The sequence below is a fragment of the Cyclopterus lumpus genome, chromosome 7 (assembly GCF_009769545.1).
Source record: "Cyclopterus lumpus isolate fCycLum1 chromosome 7, fCycLum1.pri, whole genome shotgun sequence".
In the NCBI taxonomy this organism is placed as follows: Eukaryota; Metazoa; Chordata; class Actinopteri; order Perciformes; family Cyclopteridae; genus Cyclopterus; species Cyclopterus lumpus.
In genome coordinates, this window is record NC_046972.1 from 4,991,489 (window position 1) to 5,012,616 (window position 21,128).

Genomic DNA, 21,128 nt, shown 5'->3' on the forward strand with positions numbered 1-21,128 from the left:
GTTGTCAGAGCAGCTATAGGTATTATGAGTATTTTTGCCCTGATGAAACGGGATCTCTCATTTTATGCCCATTTCACTCAGTGGGGTGAGGGATGCGTGTTCCCTCACTGGTTCATAGGACCGAATGTACAGTTCATCCCACGCTTCTTTTGCTTAATCTTCTGGGTTTCCCTCTTTTAGTCAAATTCATGTCGGTTCCGGACCAGCACAAGGAGTTCATTTCTAATTCACCACATTTTACAAGCCGACTTGACAATTCCTCCACACGTGTCACGTGAACGCCAGCAGTTTTGGAGGGGAGCAGTTGCTCGTTACAAACATCTGCCTTGACAGCGGATGAGCGGGGAATCGAATGGGCCAATGGGCCAACAGCTGCGGATGGCCACGCCACAAGCCGATGCCTTTGCCAAGGTCCAGGTAATGGTAGTTTGTATTGTCCTATCGCGGTCATGACTAGATTGAGTCACTTACCTCTCATGATGTGTCGCACTACTTTGACAGAGCCTCCTCTCAGGTTGAGGATTTGATGGACCCTCTGCTGCAGCTAAATTCAAGAGAAGGAACATTAATTTCTGCAAAGAAATCAGTACATATCTGTTATTTATATCGGGGTGTTTGTTTTGGGTTAGGTGGGCTTATTAGAAAGAAAGCGACGCGTGGTGTCAACGTTTACAAGCTTTACGGGGCTATGATGTCCAGTCAGTGGCACGCCACAGGAAGTTAAACAAGGGGGGCACTAACTTGTGACTATTCCTGAAAGAGTGTCGACTCAGGTAGAGTCCAGAGAAACCTAGCGGAGGACTTGTGTTGACTGAGTGACTTGGCTGAAACTACTTTTATAGCTTGTTTGATCAGATGTCGTAACAATAATGAATGTGTGTGTGTGTGTGTGTGTGTGTGTGTACCTGTGATATTCCCGAGTTGCTGATCTCCACCATAATATAGCAGATCAACTGAAGGACGAACAGTCCGGCGTCCAGGCGGCGAAGGTAGAACTCATCCTCCAGGATGTCGTCGAGGATCTCCCCCCGTCGAACCATCTCCTGCACACACACGCAAAAATAAAAACACTAATTGTCATGCCTGGCTCGGTGAATAAATCACATTTACTTTCCATTGTTCGCTGCACCCTTAAAAACTGATTCAACGAACACAGAAAACCAGACACTGGTTTAATTTAGGTGTTTTTCTGCTTTTTTTCTCTCCGCAAATCCATTTTCGCCATCGACCAGACACACAAATCAATTGATTTCGAGGCTAAGCTGCAAAAAGTGGTGGTGGTGGTGGGGGCACTCACACATGCATACGCAGTCTTGCCTAGTTATCCATCTCAACAACCCTGTCAGAATGCCGATAACACACAGTGCTGCCAATAAGCACACAGCCCACATTAATCATCATTAGAGATTAAGAAGCACACCTGAATGGGATGAGTCTGGAGTGTAAGTCACAGGAGAGGTTCAGAAACACAAAGACACACACACACACACACACACACATGCATGGTAACGTCCTCCACATTCAAATCTTCCCTTTTTCTTTCTTCCTCATGCAGACAAAAGTATTTTGTATAGCTCTTCTATCAGTCATCGGTCAACATTAAGGCAACTTTGAAGAAACAAGCAAGCGGAAGCTGGATTTTCAAAAGTATTCAAAAGAAAAAACCCGGCTCCACCCTTCAGGCCTCCCCCTAAAGCGACTAATAATAATAATAACTAACATATCTTTAGAGGATGATCCCAACAACAAATAAATAAAAAACATACTTCCGTACGTGACACAGTAAATCAAGAAAAAGGGCAACATTTTTTGCAGCGTTCCTAATGAAAACAAATAGCTCTCAGCGTGGAGCTAAAGGGTAGCGCACATGGCATTTACATCCCAATGATTTGATCTCAGAGAAAATTAAAGCTTTCAAAAGGCCTTGTCCTTAAAGATCAATTACACTGTAAAACCTAATTATAGCAGTGAAGTTCAGCTCATTAACACGCTTCAATCAAAAAAGAAAAGGGACAAGACTACTCTGGGAAAACCGCCTGGAGCAGCAGGACGCAGAGCGGACGGGACGCAGAGCAACGCACCCGGTTCGTGAGACAGCGTCCCGAAAAGCAGGAAGTCATCCTGCTTTTTCCTCCCGAGAGAAGAGAAGACAAGCGGACACAACTTCAGAAACAAAGCCCTCCTGTTCAACGTCAGCTGCGGCTCATTACAGATGCAAAACAATGCAGATAATTATAACGAGATCCTCCAATAGGCATTTTCCTCCGTGTCCTCTGGGTAAAAGCGCCGGCCCATAACTCTGCTGTCCTACAAAGCGAGGAGAGTTACGCCGCATTGTGAAACAGTCCCAGCGCTTGGCCTTGTTGCTGTCGCATTAAAGATGCAAAAAAACAAGCTACTTGATTGTAAAATGTTGTTTTATTGTAGAAAAAAAAGAAAAGAAGGTTATCTCAGTTTCCAGGACAACTCACTATTCAGAGCCAATACGGTCGAATACACAGGAACGTAAAACGATGGATGGATGGATGGATGGATGGATGGATGGATGGATCTGACAACGATCTGGGTTGTCAGACCAAAACAAAACTTAAAAAGAGTTGGGAACCACTTTTATAAAGACTAAAATAATCTGTGTTTAAATCGGTCGACTGCAAGCCAGCTGCATGACTGAGGATTTGATTAGTGAAACTGTAAAAAAAACTAACACTCGGTGAAAGCTTCAGTGAATCCAGAAGAAAAATAAAATCAATCATGTTTACGTTGTCTTATATACTCAAAGTACCAAATTGGCATGATTTGTTTATCAAACATTTTTCCCCCCATGTGACATCCAGAGACTGTTTAGTTTATTTAATGCACACAATGCATCAGCATGTGAGCAACATGTTGACAAGAGAAGAGAGGAGAAGGTGGAGCGCGAGGGACGGGGACACGCCTCCTATGGTCAGCAGCTCCGCCTCTAAAAGGAGAGAGACTTTACCAGGACACGTTCACTGGACAACACGTTCACTGGACAACACGTTCACTAGACAACACGTTCACTAGACAACACGTTCACTAGACAACACGTTCACTAGACAACACGTTCACTGGACAACACGTTCACTAGACAACACGTTCACTGGACAACACGTTCACTGGACAACACGTTCACTGGACAACACGTTCACTGGACAACACGTTCACTGGACAACACGTTCACTAGACAACACGTTCACTAGACAACACGTTCACTAGACAACACGTTCACTAGACAACACGTTCACTGGACAACACGTTCACTGGACAACACGTTCACTAGACAACACGTTCACTGGACAACACGTTCACTGGACAACACGTTCACTAGACAACACGTTCACTGGACAACACGTTCACTAGACAACACGTTCACTGGACAACACGTTCACTAGACAACACGTTCACTAGACAACACGTTCACTGGACAACACGTTCACTAGACAACACGTTCACTAGACAACACGTTCACTGGACAACACGTTCACTGGACAACACGTTCACTAGACAACACGTTCACTGGACAACACGTTCACTGGACAACACGTTCACTAGACAACACGTTCACTGGACAACACGTTCACTAGACAACACGTTCACTGGACAACACGTTCACTGGACAACACGTTCACTGGACAACACGTTCACTAGACAACACGTTCACTAGACAACACGTTCACTGGACAACACGTTCACTAGACAACACGTTCACTAGACAACACGTTCACTAGACAACACGTTCACTAGACAACACGTTCACTGGACAACACGTTCACTGGACAACACGTTCACTAGACAACACGTTCACTGGACAACACGTTCACTGGACAACACGTTCACTAGACAACACGTTCACTGGACAACACGTTCACTAGACAACACGTTCACTAGACAACACGTTCACTGGACAACACGTTCACTGGACAACACGTTCACTAGACAACACGTTCACTGGACAACACGTTCACTGGACAACACGTTCACTAGACAACACGTTCACTGGACAACACGTTCACTAGACAACACGTTCACTGGACAACACGTTCACTAGACAACACGTTCACTGGACAACACGTTCACTAGACAACACGTTCACTGGACAACACGTTCACTGGACAACACGTTCACTGGACAACACGTTCACTAGACAACACGTTCACTGGACAACACGTTCACTGGACAACACGTTCACTGGACAACACGTTCACTGGACAACACGTTCACTAGACAACACGTTCACTGGACAACACGTTCACTGGACAACACGTTCACTAGACAACACGTTCACTGGACAACACGTTCACTGGACAACACGTTCACTAGACAACACGTTCACTGGACAACACGTTCACTAGACAACACGTTCACTGGCTCATCAGTTCGTCAAACAAACGACGGACTTTCACCCGGCAGGCCCCGGTTCGAGTCCCGTGTGACACCAACGCGTTGTCATTAAGGTTCACTCAAGTCATTTGAATCCAAGCCTCGATGTTGTTTTGCCCTGAGCCTAACTCAGTGTTCACGACCACAACGCGACTTCACTGCGACCGTGGCGGAGCGCTGCGGTCCGGACCAAGCGGCGGTATACGACGAGCTGGGAGCGACAATGATTTGGATACATTTAAACACAATCGCGTTAGATTTTGTTTTGTAAACTGCAGAGTTTTGTGGCCACCAAAGCATTAAAAAAAAAAACGGTCCAACCGCGTTTACTTTTGGAAACTCTTGCCGCCAGCGATAACTTACCCCCCCCCCCCCCCCCCCCCCCCCCCCTCTCCTCTCTCTCTCTCTCTCTCTCGGGTCCTTAAGAATATACTCGTCAAGGGAAAAGAAAGAAAGTTAAACATTTTCAAACGAGGTCGTAGACGAGCCCCCTCCAGGGGAGCCTCACCATAATGGAACTGAGCAAAGATGTTCGACGCACATGATGAATCATGAATTTGAATGTGTGCGTGGGGGTGGGGGGGAGCATTAAATATTCATCACCGTGAGCAGCCGAGTTGGACATTTAGGATATTAAAAAAAAACCCGGAGCGGACGCGGCGCCGCGTGGGCAGTATTCATTAGAGCAGCAGACGCTTTGTCCGCCCGTGCGTTCTGACACGCCGGCCAATATCTTTGTTGTGCGTGGCGCCTCGGTCCCTCCGGCGAAACGGGCGGACGGAAGAATAACGCGCTGAAGCGAAGGATCGGACAAGTCAATTACTGCAACCTCGGGGGAGCCCGGCTACAGTACAGACAAAGTAATAAGCAGTGATTTCCAGGCTCAGTCCCTTTAATGTAACGCGGTGTGTGTGTGTGTGTGTTTTGTGCACATGGGGTGGGGTGATTTACGGCGGGCTGTGTGCGTAGTGCGAAGAGTCGTTGTGCATATTATAAACCACACATATTAGTGTGTGTGTGTGTGAAATGTGTCCGTGTTCAAACGTGTGCCAATTTACTACGATTGTGCGTATGAGAGTAGGTGTTTGCTGTCCTGTGTGTGTGTGTGTGTGTGTGTGCTGGTTGTTATTCCTGTGCTTTCTTTTCCGTTGGGATGCATGAATGCAGAATTAAGGTGATTTCTTTGTCAGCACTTTGCAAAAACCCACTTTGACCAGTGTGTGTGTGTGTGTGTGTGTGTGTGTGTGTGTGTGTGTGTGTGTGTGTGTGTGTGTGGTAAAGCTCTTTATGAGGCTAAAGCAAATACCGGAAAGATAGAGGTTACATATCCTTATTAAAAGAAGAGATGCAGAGGTTGATAATGAGGTAAACAAACAGAACTTTACAAGAGCACAAGAGGCAACTTGCTGATTTATCAAGTTATGATAATCTCAAAGGAAAAAAAGACAACTGCCCTGTGCGTTGGGGCGCACATCAATTAAGAGTTTGTTCATGAAGTGGGGCAAACCAAAAGCACACAGCAGTGTTACCAGGAGGGGGGAGGACACGGCGTCATTGGGTCCGTGCTGAACTCAGCTGGACTCTGGGAAACGGGTTGTCTGATTTTTATTACTGCAACCTGACAGCTCCCTTCAAAACTGCCAACAAATGGCAAAAATTGTGTTTCAAACATACAAACGGCGCATGATCCCAGCCTCTATGGTTCAGCAGAGAAACTTGCCTGCACATATCAGTTAATCATCTCGTGGGATGTCACATTAATACCTTCGACCCAGCCAGAGGCGCCCGGTTAAAAGTGTGGGGCGCAAGATAAAAGCTTTATATTGCGCTATATACTAGTGTTTCCCACAGGATTTTGCGAGGCTGCGGTGGGTGGACCTTGGACCTTTGGAGGTGGGTTTTGTGCACTTTAAATTGAAAAGCATCCATGTGGTGCAAAAGTAAGAGGCTAGATCTATGAAGACTTGCTCTTGCAACAGTTGCATGCTCTTGTAAACAACTTAATCCCAAAACACAATTGGTTATGTAGATACAACTGGTGATGTCACGGCAACAGTGGTGTTGGAGGCGGCAGGAGGGTTTGGCTGCTTTGCTTCAGATGAAACATTAATCTCTCTTAATGTGTTGCTTGCCAAGCGAGGGTCAGGGTCGCTTGAAGAAAAAGAGGTGGGAAAGAGATGAGTGAAAGCAGTTGCTTTAGAGGGGAAGAGGTAGAGAGGAGATGGGGGTGGGAACATGGAGACGGTATGAAGGACTGATGGGAGGGAAGGAGGCCAGAGGAGACGATGTGAAAAAAAAGACGGGAAGCAAGACAGAAATGGAGGAGACATAAAAGACACGGGAGAAAGGATGCAGAAGAAGAAAAGATAAGCAAGTAAAAGCAGCAGGGAGGATGCAACAAAATTAAAGAGGGCATGAAAATAAGGGAGACCACATGGGGGGAGAGAAACAGGACACAGAAATAAAGAGGGATGGGAAAAGCAACCTTAAGGGAGGAGGAGAATCGGAAGGAGCGAGGAGAGATATAAAAAGGTGGGAGGAAAATAAGCAGCTTATTAAAAAGGGGGCCGCGCTGGAAAAAGCAGCAGCAGCTTTTTATTTTTTTATTATTTCTTTGCTCTCCTCCTGAGAAATCTGTGGATAATATGTTGCGGAGGGAAAAAAACAAACATTTTGCTTACAGACCCTTAAAAACAAGCTTAACGGGGGGGGGGAAGGAACCTACAATTCGGGGCAGAGAGATAAAACGTCGGCCGATTCAACTGAGGCGCCGGACAGAACTGGTTTGCCGTGTTTATCGCCTTATTTAAACATGACAGGCGACAGTCGGTGGAAGCTGCGGTTTCTCACAGACTTACAGCCTCATCTGGGTGTTGTCGTGTTAAGAGTTGTACCGGTAGGAATGAAAGCGCAGCTCAATCCATTGGGGAGAGAAACCCAGTCTTTAATGTGCCACGGCAGTATCATTTAAGACCCAACTCACAATACATAGAAAGGAGAACTACACAGAATACATAAAAGTACCGAGCAAGAACCACCAACTTTTCTTCAAACAAGCTTAGAAATCCGGCAAATGGAAAACATTATTCGACCTAATACAACACGTATGTATGTACGTACGTACATACATACACATATGTGTGTGTGTATGTATGTATGTATGTATGTATGTATATATATACACATTTCTAGAATAATTCCATAAAAATGAAAGACTGAAAATCCTTTTAGTCGATGTGTTTTGTCCCGTCGCCATAGCAACATAGTCAAGCGCATTTCGTTTTGCTGTCACCATTTGTGTCTTTCTCCTGCTGTGAAGAAAGAAAGTGTCTGTCTGTCTGTCTGTCTGCTTGATTCCATGTGATGCAGCATGACGCAGCAATATGAATGAATTTTTTTATGAGATGATTCTACATACCATAGTTTTAGCACATAGGACCTGTGCTTTGTTGTGCTTTTAACAAATAAAATAAATAAATAAATACGGTAAGATGAAAAGATAGACCTTTTTGGTCAGAGTCACACTGGCTCTCACAGTGTGGCTCTGAACTAGGGGAAGGCCGACACTAGTGTCGCTTAGACGATAAGGACACTCTTATCACCCCGGGTATCACAAAGTCATGGCCCCGCCATCCCGGAGGAAGAGGGCGAGAGAGCAACAGAAGGAGACGGAGTGGAGAGAGAGAGAGAAAGAAAAAAAAAAATGAGAGAGTGAGAAAGAGGAAATGTCAAACTGTCTGTTCTTTTCTTGGCAATCCCACCACGATGTCTGTCTGAGAAATTAATCTTCAGTCATCTTTTGATGGGGATCTCTTGCACATATCTGTCTCCATCCACACCTCCCTTTCCTCCGTCTGTCCGTCTTTCTCTCGCATTCATCCACCCTCCCTTCTTCTACACCTCCTTTTCGCTCCACTCTTCTTTTAACTGCACGTCCTGTGCTGATATTTACAGTGTCTCCATCTGAATTATTTCTCATCTTCCATTTTTTCCGAGCACAGGAATTCTCTCCCTCCCTCTTTCTTCTCCTCTCTCTCTTATAGCCATTATCCCCCTGCCTGGCGTGTTATCTTCTATCTGTATCTTTCCATCGGTCTGGCCCACAGCTCAACACACTGACATGCACATACGCAGGCAGGCAGCTCAAAGAGGCCCTCGCATCACACACAGCTATCAAGCTTTTCATTCCTCTATCGTCTTTCATATTGTTATCAGCAGGACTGTGATGTGTCTTTTTGTGGGGTCTTTCTCTCTATTTTCTTTATTTTTATGGTCCCTTCCCCTCATGGCTTTAGATGTGACATGTGGTGGAACTGCACATCTTAACTGCCACCTCTTGATCGCACCTCCCGTCCCTTTTATAACGGAGTCTGTACATTTCATTATTTTTTTATTTGTCAAATCTCGTTGGTGATAAAGAAAACCATGAATGTCGGATGGGGTTGCTCTGGAGTCGGACTGCCGCCGCCGATGAACGGCGTCACGTTAACGATTAATCCTGCCGCTACTGAGGCGGCAGCGGAGTTCGCAGGTCTGACCTCGTCTGTGGCTGGTGGACGTCGGCGTCAGACCAGGTTTTGGCAAGGACCTCTCAGGCTACAATCAGTTCAGGGTCAAACTTTTTGACGGCATTTCATTTAAAAAGGCAATATGAAAAACTCAGTGTTTCGTGGGAATACATCCATCCAACAAGCTGGGCCCCGATATATTAAAGCCAGTGTAAACGAGACAGCACCAAGAGGGGGGGTGGGTTGAAAGGAAAAGGAGATGCTTACGTGTTTCTCTCCTTCGATCCTCTTGTCGGCCTGTTGAACAGCCTCCAGGTACTTAAAATGCAGCTCCATCAGACGATCAACCTGGAAAGGAGATGAAATGGAGGCAGACGGAGAGAAAGTCAGAGAGAGATGATAAGAAGAATATTCACATTCGTCATCCATTGAACCAATTGTTGACGGTTTTGGGGGGGGGTGGGGGTTATCAAAAGGGGGTAAGACAGGAACGGGAAACATTTTTTGTATTACCATGCAGCCATCATTGGGCATCCCCGAACGTCTGCGTTTGATTTTTTGGCTTTTTTTTTTCCCCTACATCAAAAGTCAGGCGTCCTATCAAAGTGGCCATGAGCAGCACATTGAAAGCGAGGCATTTTCTTATGCATATGCGTGTGTGTGTGTGTGAGGGGGAATTGCAGGAGAAACTGCAGCCGCGAATTCGGGCACGATATTTCTATCGCTTTGTCAAGTTGTGTGACACGCGCCAGAGCTCGTTAGACGCCGGTGCAGTCAGTGACTAAAGGACCTGAATATATCCAACCCGCCTTGCAGATGTCTGCCTCTTTCCTCAGATAAAAATAGGATCAGAATGATACACATGAATACAACATATGTCTTTAGAAGCCTGCTTCGACAAAGTAAGTGGGTCCTGCTGAACACGTACAAGGGGCGCCGAGAGCGAATAAACACCGGAGCTAACGGCATAGTTTGCAACATTCCGATTTCCTTTGACATCCGTTTGATCCAAAAAGTCAAAGCATCGCCTTGTGTGTCTTAAAAAAAAACATACAGGAAAATAGGGACAAACCGATGGTTGATAAAGCATCTAAAAGCATTAATGGCTAGTACAAGATTCGTGAAAACATTATGTGAACATATTGTTTTCACAAACGAGCGTTGTCCATTCATACGCGGATCATTTCCCCAGTTCAGTGATTTATCTTTACATCCCGGAGACATTGACATTCCCTTTTTTTATACTTTTTATTTATTGATGGAAATTGGTGGTATACAGAAAGTAAATTGGGAGGAATTAAATGGTACAATCTCCTTTAAAAAAATTTAAAAAACAACATCATCCAACAATACTTTAAACTATAAATAAAAAATAAATAAAACACACAAAATAATACTAATAGTAAAAAATAAAAATGATAAACCCCCACAGTAATAAGATCATGAGAAGAAAAGCACACACTTATATCTTAAGCCCTAGGTGCCTATGTATCACGAATGTGACTAGGCGTTTGAGAGCATTATTACCAGTACCGCACACTCTCAGAGACAGTGTGGAAAGCTAGCGTAGACTATGTCTCCAATTCCTTTAAGTTCTCAAAATAAACAATAATAGAGTGCCATCTCCGGTAGAAATTCTTCATGGAACCTCTCAGTGTAAATTTATTTTTTTCTAGCTTGAGAAAGAGCATGACATCCTCCAGCCAACGGGCACTCGATGGGGGTGTGGTGGATTTACACATAAGGAGAATTCTACGGCGTGACAGTGAAGTGAATGCAACAACATCAGATTGGACTTTGGTGACTGTGTCTGTAGGAACACCAAATATAGCAATTAAAGGATTTGGATCTATAGTTATGTTAAGAGCCTCAGATAACATTTTTAACACTCCAGACATGACATTGACATTCCTGTCAAAGCCTCACGTTTGAAAAGCTGGAAGCAGCAAATATTTTATATATATATGACGAATGACAGAAACGATCAACCGTTCTTTAATCATTCACGGTTGACTAATCGTCGCAGCAATTCTACAAAATGTAAAAAAAAAAAGAATTATAAAAATAACCCTGGGTTTGTGCAGTATAATGAAAAGTATATAAAGACTTAAATAACTTAACGCTTTCATGACTAAATAAGCAACAATCAAAGTTCTTAAAGGTCTCATGTATCAGGAACGGCCCAGATACCGCTCTCTATTAGTCAACCTCGCTATTTGACAAATGAATGATATTTGTTTGGCAAAAAATAATGGATTATGTCTGCTTTTAATATGCTGAATGGTTATTTCCATCTGCATATGACACGGTATTCATATAACCCCTATATTCCCTTTGTTTTCACGTGATTTCACGTTCCACATCGAATGTTCATATTTTTAATCCACGACCACTTCAAACCAGCGAAGGAGAGCACCAATAATAAATTGTTCTGGGTGTTCATTTAAGAGCCCCTTGCCAATCGTAAGAACCACATTGAGAAAATGTGCTTTCAGAGCCTTTGAATTCAAAAAAAATGTAGGACCTGTTCCGTCTCAAGTAAGTGGGACCAAAACATAAAGATGTACGACACCCAAAGGCCTCGCCGTCAGCATTACAGATGAAGCAGATCTGCTGCCAATCAAAACACAGTAGATAGAAAAAGGGAAAGCAAGGACGAGGATAAAAAGGTAGTGAAGACGTACCTTCTCGCAGTCGTTCTCTGTGAACTTGTTGAGGAGCCGGCTTCTCTGTTGGGACTTGAGATTTCTCAGCATGGAGGCGATGATGGAGCCGACGTGCTCTACGGAAAGGGAAGCGAGACGTAAAGACAGAGCTTCGTAGTGTAAACGTCAACACACTGTTATATGAAAGTAAAAATGTGTATTCAAATCAGCGGCCATCAGAAGTGGGCCTTAACTGGCAACGGTTGAGCAGCCCCTCCCTGTCCTACGCGCCGTGAAAGAGCTCGTAAACCCAAACAGACACACGTGCCTTCACCAAAACGCTGGTATGCCCCTCGGTTAAAAGAAACGGTGAACTCCAAAAAGCTGGATCCTCCACACCCACAGCGAGACCGAAAGAAAGACGGACAGAACTAATCAATTAGCACGTGATGATTTGCAATTTGGGCCCGCGGCCGGCTGAGCATGGATACATACACAGAAGGAAGAGGAGGAGAAAATGTTAATGACATTTAGGAAATCAATTTTCTTTTTTTGTTGTCTTTTCTTTTTTGTCCAGGGCACAATGGAACATGCGTAACAGCTTTGGCTGTGGCTGAATTACATTTCTCATATTAGAAATCTGTCTTCGGCAGCTCTGGGGCTATTTAGCGAGGGGGGGGGGGGGGGGGGGGGGGGGGGCTACAAATATGCTAATTGATTAAAACGGTGGCGAAGACTAGTTAGTCCCATTGAGTGCCATTGTCAACCCAATTCACGCTATGCAAGATGTGTTATCTCATTCAAAGGCCTCCTTGCTCACAGGCTGAACCCGTAGAAGGCAATCGTAGGGTAATATTTCTCTATTATATTGAATGAACAATACACTGTGCACACAGAGGGGAGGGGGGGGAGATGACACTGTAAAAATGTCTGGATACACAGACTGGGGGAAAAAAATGTAATTGGACTTTATCAACAAGAGGTCAATATCCTCTCTCATCGAGGCTTTGCAGTTGCTAAGCAACAAGAGTACAGGAATCAATCCCATTTCTGCTTCTTTTTTAAAAAAGGGGTCGCATTTGCTGTCAGCTCCCTCTGTGCAATCCCCCGCGACCACGCAGCTGCCCTTTCTCACATGACTCGGAGGCAGAGAAAACTCAAGGCTGCGACACCTGCCGACGGCTAAAACCGTACAGAATATACACGTAACCGTCGACGTCGTCAAGACGACTGGCAGCACAAAAAGGCAGCGAAACGCATGGAAAGGCAATATAAAACAAACAGTAGTCGTGTTCCTTAAGAAAGAATATTTCTCTCATATATATATATATATATATATATATATTGTGGAGTTGTAGTGGATTTTATATATACTTGCACATGTAGATAAGAAAGTTTATGTTTTAAATTAATACATAAAGAAAGTTATGATAATTTGGGATATTATGAGGAATATTCTGGAGGAATGTATTATGAAACATAAGAGGATCACTGTTTTATTATTCTGTTTGTTAATGACAAATGTAATGATTAACTGTATAATGCATGAGAATGAATGAATGTTTTATTGTTTAGACAATAGTTAAAATGGATGCCGATTGAAACCTGATATGTTGCTTTTATTCTGAAGGCAGGATAGTAAGTTTTATTCTGACGGGGAACTTCCGGTCCCTGACCGGATGTGTGCACTTTGACCCCGCCTGTTTAATAATTAGCTTAGCGAACAGAACGGCGTTATCCTTTAAACCGACCAATAGAACTAACCCATAGGTGTGAATTCATTTGCATGACCATACTAACTGCCGAGCATTTGTTCTGGAGTCAGAGTGCTTTTGGTTCAGGATCTTGAGACGGCCCCGGGCTCTACTGCACCTGGCTGAGAGAGAGGCCTTGGGAGCAGCGGTGTCCGTCTGTGGAGAGCTCTCCCTTACCAGCTCCACGATCGTGAACGCTATATGAGTATTATCTTTGCCATTAAATATAGTTAAACTTTAATTCATTGAATCCTGAATTTCCTGCGGCCACGGGACCCGAGCTTTGAACATTATCTTACTATATATATATATATATATTTATTCATTCAAAAAAGTTTGGTGATTCCACAAGCCCTTCGTGCAGCTCCATCATCAGTCAAGCTTTTAAACACATGGTTCAGGGGTTTAGTTTTCATCTTCTCAAATGAATGCTTAAATTAAGGGATTTAAGGCTGTAACACAAACCTTTTGATTTGGATTAAAGCATTTGGTGTGTTTGCAGAGGGAAATTAAGGCTTAATTAAGGTTTTTCTTTTTTGTTCAATAGTGAATATAATAATATATAATAGTAAATGCCGCTCTCTACTCGTCTTTAAATATCATGGATAAACTGGCTGCTTGGACTGAAACAGGTCCCCTTATTCAAATTGTATTTCTTGTCCACAATGAAAAGGAGGCTAACTGCCATTTCTGAAAGGGCGCTACTTTATCAACTTGATCCGGGTGGTAATTGATGTCGTCACCTCCGCACCCTGCCGGGGAGGCTATCGATCGCCGGCTGCGGACGTTCTCTCCAAAGAGTTTAAAACTAAACAGATCTGTGAAGGGGTGGAGACAGGATTACATCTTGGTACAAGATGGAGGGCACGGCTGCGTAAAAGAGCCTTTTAGAAAGGTGTCCAATCAATAGTTCATTTACATGCTTTGCTTCACACTCAAATCTTAAGAGTTTTAGAAACAAGGAATCATTTCCATCGTCTCCCTGTGATACTAGCAACATCTACCACAGAACCTCCGCAACCGTAATAATCAAATACTTAATTAAGACTATACATTCAAAACACACAGGCGAACCAGTTTGTTGCACAGTGCTGCCGCGCACACGCCTCATTTCCACTGCATGGTTCGGCTCGACCGGTACCAGGTCCTCGGTGTAGACGCGGTTATCAGCTGACCCCCATTAACCTTGACATCATCTTAAATGCAGAAACGGCTGAATCCTTTCAACGGCAGCACTTGCTCAATTGTACGGAGGCTTTGTTGCGGGGTGCCATTTGTTTTCCAATCTGGGCCAGGTAAATTAGATAAGTGCGGTTGCTATCGACGGCAGCTTGGCTGAAGTGACCGGCTTATCCCGTTCTGCTCTAGTGACGATTCCTTGTGACCAATCGGTGGTCTGCAGTGTCATTACCCAACCTTCTAGCAGAGATGCACCAATACCAATATCGGTCCTATACTGACTCAAATAGCTGGATTGGATTATTGGCAATAACAGACTGATCCGGTGTTGGATACCCTTCTTTTAATAGATAACAATTCAGTACATTTGTATCTTTGTATTTATTTGTTATATTTAGTTGTACAGAGATAGGACAGCTATGTTTAAGTCAAGTCTGGTGTTTCCTTATACATATAAAAAGAATGACCGAGCTGGTACCAAAAAACAGTTACTAGCCACAACTTTTGCAAATGGCAATGTGGCAATATTGTTGTTGCATGTTTTAAATACAGACTGATGACCATTTCTGGACTCCACTGCCACATAATAACCGATTTAATGTTACGTTGGGTCAAGTCCAGCAGTCTTCACTAAACGTGTTGTTGTTGTGTGATCTGACAACGGCTCTTCTGTGATTGCTGCAGTGTTGGACAAGAACAGCTGGAAATGTGAGTTTGAGGCCACGGCCCAGCTGTGGACACCTGGGCAGAAAAGGCGATCAGAACGCCACAGGGCCATGAACAAACGTGTCAGGTATAATTCACAATGAGAGCAGGTTATGGTAAATGCAATAGCTACGTGGTGTGCCACCTGAAAATGTTACGTTGCGATGACGGCCGTATCATCTGCCTTGTTGCTGATGATACGGCATTTTGCATTCAGATTGCACGGTGCATGTCCAAAGGCCGGCGTTCGCTCATTCTACGCTAATCGTTCGCCGCTTGCCTCGTTTTTCCCTCCGGGGATCCAGAGCACTAAGTTAACATGCAAATAACCCTGAGTGGCCTGGATTTCACGGGTTGACTGACAGCTGAAGGGAGCGCCGCGCCGTTCGGAATAACAAGAGGGGAACAGATCGGTGGCGCTTCGCCGAGAGAGCAGACTAACTGTGCCCTGGGGAGAGCAATCAGCCTTCGAGCACCACAGGCTAACCTCTCAGGGGTTTTTCAGAGACTGCATTCGCTGTCTGAAGACCAGACATGAACTCTGGCTCTGAACTCTCAGGGGGAAAAAGAAGAGGAAAGTAAAGGAGACATATCTAGCTGGATATGCTGTACACGTTATTGCTATTTTCATCATAATGTATTATTTAGCGTCGGTAGACAATATCTTAGATGTAAAGTACAGAGTACATCGGCAGTGTACAATGGGTAGAATAAAAAGGTGCCAAAAAGGTGAGACTAGAGTGAGCTATTTCTGGGCTTTATACATACTCGCATTTAGACGATTAAAATGAGCCTAGTTTCTCTTCCTTTATGTTGCTCTTTTTAAAGTCATGCTTAGTTTCCATAGGGAAACTAGGGACCCACTGCTTACTTACACTCTGAATGCTGCACGGCCATTGTGTTTGATCAATCTGCTATGTTTACTACCTGTGGGCCATTTCTGCTTCTGGAACATTCACTGGGGACCTCGTAAGAACTAAGGAACTAAACCTGCGCTTTGACCGGGGGAACCAGGGACATATTTTAGTTCCTGTACAAATAGTTCAAGGTTGCGGAAAAAAATAAGTCCTTTCTGATAGTTCAGGAAGAAATAGTGGTGGAAGCTGCTGTGATGGATTGCTTTGGGCTTTGATAGAGAAAAAAAAGAAAAGAGAGAAAGGTTCCTGAATTATTGAAAAGGCTCCTGGAAAAGTTATTGTGGGGAAAAGAGCCACAGGGCGGCTCTCCAAATTGAACTGAATTCTCAGAAGGCTGCAAGTAGAACGCTGTACAAATGACTACAGATTGTGTAATGCACCATCCAGCACTGCTAACTAAACCAGGCACTGCATACTCTGTACCAGTCCAGACTACATTAAACCATATGGCCGCTTTCATCCCTTCTCCAAGAGATATTCTGGGACAACAGAGGGAACACTTATTTTGTACACAGAATTGTCTTCTGTATGCAAAACACAAGTTCCACTTTTAAAATGACGGATACCAAAAAGTTTGCGCTATTTAGGTCCAGCTGAGAGCAAGTCGTGCCTTTCTGTCGTGAGAAATAATGCCCATGTATTTTTGTACCTTTTACCCAATACTATTTCTCATTCTAAATTGACGATGAACGCACCACAACGTAACCTTTGTTGATGGTTGTCAGCTCCATTATTTAGCCGGGCAGGACTGTGCTGCCCACCAAGAGAGAACTGAGGCTTACGGTGTAGCATCATCAGGGGACCAGTAGCTAGCGCGTTAACCACAGGTGTGTAGTACATGTGTCGCGCTAATAAACGATACAATAACGCAATGTTGTGTTGGTACTTACGCGTGCTAGCTGATTCCCAATCCAGCATTTTAGGCGGTTTCGGAGGCAGTCTAGTAATAAAACCACTTTAGTTTATGGAAGAAGAAAAAACATCTTTGTAGACAGATACCAGAACGGTATTCTGGCAAACTAAAGCAAAACTAACGTGCGTCGCCATTAAATCATAAAATATGAACTTTTAACTATAAAACCGCCCTCTTGATTTCCAATTGTCAGATGAGATATTAGTGTGCATACTACTGAATGCACACTACTGAATGTAAACTACTGAATGTAAACTACTGAATGCACACTACGTTTCCCCTAAATGTCGAGCACATCCTGTCCTCAAAGGAATATTTAAGTGTAAAAGCTTTCATATAGAACTAAATATACCTCGGTATATTTCAACAAAGTGAAAATTTGCCGAGGTGGCACACGATCACTCCCCACCAGTAGGAAAGACGTAGGATCTAAAAGGCAAATCTCTCCCTCTGAAATATACTAATAATAGGATTACACAGCGTGACTCTGACAACACAGATTACAATCAAACTTGAGTCATGTTTATAAAAAAAAAAAAATAAATAAAAAAAAAATCTGATCTCGATCTGAGCCGAAGGCGTGCGCTCAGTGATGGGAGGGGAGACGATCAAATGAGGGCTACATTTGATTTCTCCGCTTCTCGAATGAAGCAAGTTTTATCGACGAATCCAGAGACGGTCCCGTTTCTCTCCTAACAGACACTTATCTCGTCTCATACATTCGGCTCTGGAGCTCTCTGAATCTCCATTTGCTAATATCAGAGGAGAGATACTGGCGATAAAGTAATAATGGACTGATCAAATGCCACCTTTTATCTTCGTAATGAAGCTGCCGTCATTTGAGGGGTGAAAAGTTTTAATAGGATCCTCTTGTATCCATACCCCACCCCCCCACCGCATACTCCCAACACAAAATGTGATATTGTTCCTCTTTCCGCTGGCATGCCTCACTCATTGCCTCTTCGAGTGCCTTCATTAGAAAATAAGGGTCACGGCGAGTGCGTTCAAAAACACATCAACGACAGAGGCCTTCGTTCCCACGTCTCTCTCTCTCTCTCTCTCTCCACGAGCACACGAGAAAAGAGAAAGAGAGAACATTCTTTAGCGCTATGACTATTGCGCCTCGCCGTGTGTAAATTAGCTGTTTACTCCTGGTGCCACCCTCGTGCTCGCTCGCATCATTAGCCTCCAAAATATAACAAGCGGCTGCCACCAATTTCCATCAGCAGAAAAACGTGTTACTCTGGTGATGACGGAACACAAACAAACACACACACGACAGGAATGTTGACAGACGGAGAAATGTCATTCCTTCATCTTTATCCACTTACAATGTCTCTATTAATTAAGCCAATGTTGCCCCGGCAATCCCCGGTCATTTGGGCGGTGTCAATTCCAGACAGGATTTCCCGGGGATCAATCTGTGTGCCGAGGTTTGCGACAACGAGCGAGAGACACAGCGCTAAGTATAGCAGGACGGAGAGGTCTCTGCCTCCTAATTACTTTGGTTTGAAGCTGCCGATGGCTAATTAATCGACAGTGTCATTGTGGAGAACCACTTGATTCACAGCGTTTTCAATTAGTCGCCTTAGAGGGCGGGTCACTCGACACGCCTTACAGTATGATGCGTGTGCCGCGCTCACTGAACGCAACGTCACGGTCAGCCATAGTGGCACAAACAGTGGATTAGCAACACCTCTTTTTTATGTGTCCCTGTTGAAGTCAATAGAACGGGTTCATTTTCATAATCTTCTAGTTTACGATCATGAATCAATGATCACGCCTAACAGTTACGAGAAAGATATGAATTTGTGTGTGGAATTCTCCTCTCGGCTTGGAGACATTATGCAGATCATTAAAGGGTTTCATAAAGACGTAAATAAAATGAACACCGCCATCATACAACAGACACCATGCTTTAGTTTGTTGGGCAATCCGTCGACAGAAACTGGGCTGTGAGACGTCTTGGACGTATTCGCTGGTAAAGACTTAGACCACGTTTATGTGGCTTTTCAAGTATCCTAAACTGAATTTGCAAGCAGAAGGTGTCAACAAACACAGCAGCGGACGCCAGCATCGTACCGATTATCACCTCTTCAAAGAAAAAATACACAGCATACATCATCATATCGTGCCTCTCAAGACAGTTTCGGTTGAGAAATACGCACAAATCTCAACCACACGTACCAAAAGTTCAAAGGGAGAAAGAGCCTAGGCGATGGATTTCTCCTTTTAAAGCCCCGTAGTTTAAGTGTGTGTCCGCCTTGTCAGTGGCTTCAACTGACTGGGGGAAGAGAGGTTTTTCCCTACTCTGTTGCTCAGGGGGGGGGGAAGGTTAATTCACCCGGTCCCTGGGTGAGACGCGACACAATGGAAGACAATTTGTTCTCCTCTGCAGGGCTGGGAAGCCCCGCCGAATGAATCAAACTTAATTAATACAGACGGAGAGAGAAAGAGAGAGAGACAGAGAGGATCCCCATTTTGGCAGGTGGGAAATTAAACAAAGAGCAGAGAGATGGACACGTTTCTACCTCTTTGTCTTTCACTCTCTTCTCAGTTTTTTTCCCCGTCTCTCGCGCTCCATCACGTGGATCTCTCACCGAGTCTTGTTTGCTCGTTCCCTTCCTCACCGGGAGACAAGAGGCGTTCAGAGAGCACAAGGCGGGGGAAAAAATCAAAAATCAATCAAGATTGGATTGATAGTGTAAACTGACAGATTGAAGAGGCAGCGAACCGTGATACACAAGCAGATTAGGTCAGAGTGTGGCTGCCTGAAACGGGTGCGACTGCATGTCGCAGAGAGCTAGGATGGAGGAGGGAGGGCGGAGGATGAGGAGGAGAGGAACCAGCGGTGATTAGTGCAGTCATTCAAATGAGCAGTCAGCAAACTAAAGGATTCAGGTCAAAAAGCCCCAACACCTACACCATCGACACCTCAGGCCTTATCACATTATTAAGTTTCAGTAACATGTTAAATGGAGCCTTTAAATATGTACATATTTGGAAGAGTACAAAATAAATAAAAAATGATATTAATGCTACTGCTTAGCATCATGTGCAAGCAGAGCTGTGTAGATCGGGTTGGATTGGCTGTAGCTCATGGGGAGAGTGGTCGTCCCGCAACCATAAAGGTACCCGGTTCAACCCCCGCTCTCCCCATAGTTACATGTCGAAGTGTCCTTGAGCAAGACACTGAACCCCACCCCCGGTGGTTTGGTTTCTATTAGTTTGCTTCCTTAATCCGTTTCTTGTCACGTTCAATAAAATAGTGCAATAATGTCACACCACCGCTTTTCCCCGCTTGGCCCGACCGTCCAACAGGTCAAAACAGAGCGACACCGCTTTGCAGCCGACCGCTGGTTTCCATGGAGAAGTCACTGCTGCAGACGCCTTTGTTCTAATTACTGACTGACCTTCGTGCTCCTTCTCTGAAGCGGCGGCTTTCTTCATCTTCTTGGGGGTTTTCATGAAAAGGGGAAAGATGGTCCGCAGGCCCAGGATGTCCACAAACTTATGACAGTTATCCGCTCCCTCTTGTCCAATCATCCCATGGTCCAGGACCTTCATCGCACTGGTTCGAGACATTTTCTTTTCTCTGAGCGAGAGAGAGAGAGAAAGAGAGAGACTTATTGTTTCAATACCATAGATATGAAGAGCGTGCATATCTGCAACGAGGTGCCCTGAAAGGGGGTGCGCGATAAGAACGCTGCCATGAAACTGTTGTGTATTCACGAAAATAACTGCCTCGTGCTTGCCTCCGTCATCCAATCGCGTTGCAATTTACATCCATGTCAGTCCACAAAAAGTCTGCACTTGTTTATTTATTTGATCCTTTTAGCCATTTGTGTGGAATTGTCACATGAATTATTGAGTCGTTGCCAACATGTATTTCGTGAGGTCACGGTGACCTTTGACCACCGGATTCTAAAATCAGTTCATTCTTGCTTTCTGATTGGGACAGTATGCTGAGCCAAATCTGAAGGCTTCACCTCCAGGCGTTTCCTAAGATGTTGGAATAACGTAAAACCCCTCCTTGCTTACTGGACTGGTTTCTGTGAGACCTCCTTGACCACCTCTTAGCTTCAGGCACGGAAGGTTGTGTTGAC

At 44.4% G+C, this 21,128-nt stretch overlaps 1 protein-coding gene across 1 annotated transcript in view; it reads right to left on the minus strand.

Moving 5' to 3' along the window:
• Nucleotides 1-21,128, minus strand: part of ctnnbl1 (catenin, beta like 1) — a 38,487-nt gene that overhangs the window by 3,288 nt on the left and 14,071 nt on the right. The window contains exons 11-15 of the mRNA XM_034538196.1: nucleotides 20,436-20,617; nucleotides 11,594-11,691; nucleotides 9,177-9,257; nucleotides 906-1,043; nucleotides 472-544 (exon numbers count right to left, since the gene is read on the minus strand). Of these exons, the coding sequence (XP_034394087.1) occupies nucleotides 472-544; nucleotides 906-1,043; nucleotides 9,177-9,257; nucleotides 11,594-11,691; nucleotides 20,436-20,617 (572 nt within the window). The remainder of the gene's footprint in view (nucleotides 1-471; nucleotides 545-905; nucleotides 1,044-9,176; nucleotides 9,258-11,593; nucleotides 11,692-20,435; nucleotides 20,618-21,128) is intronic.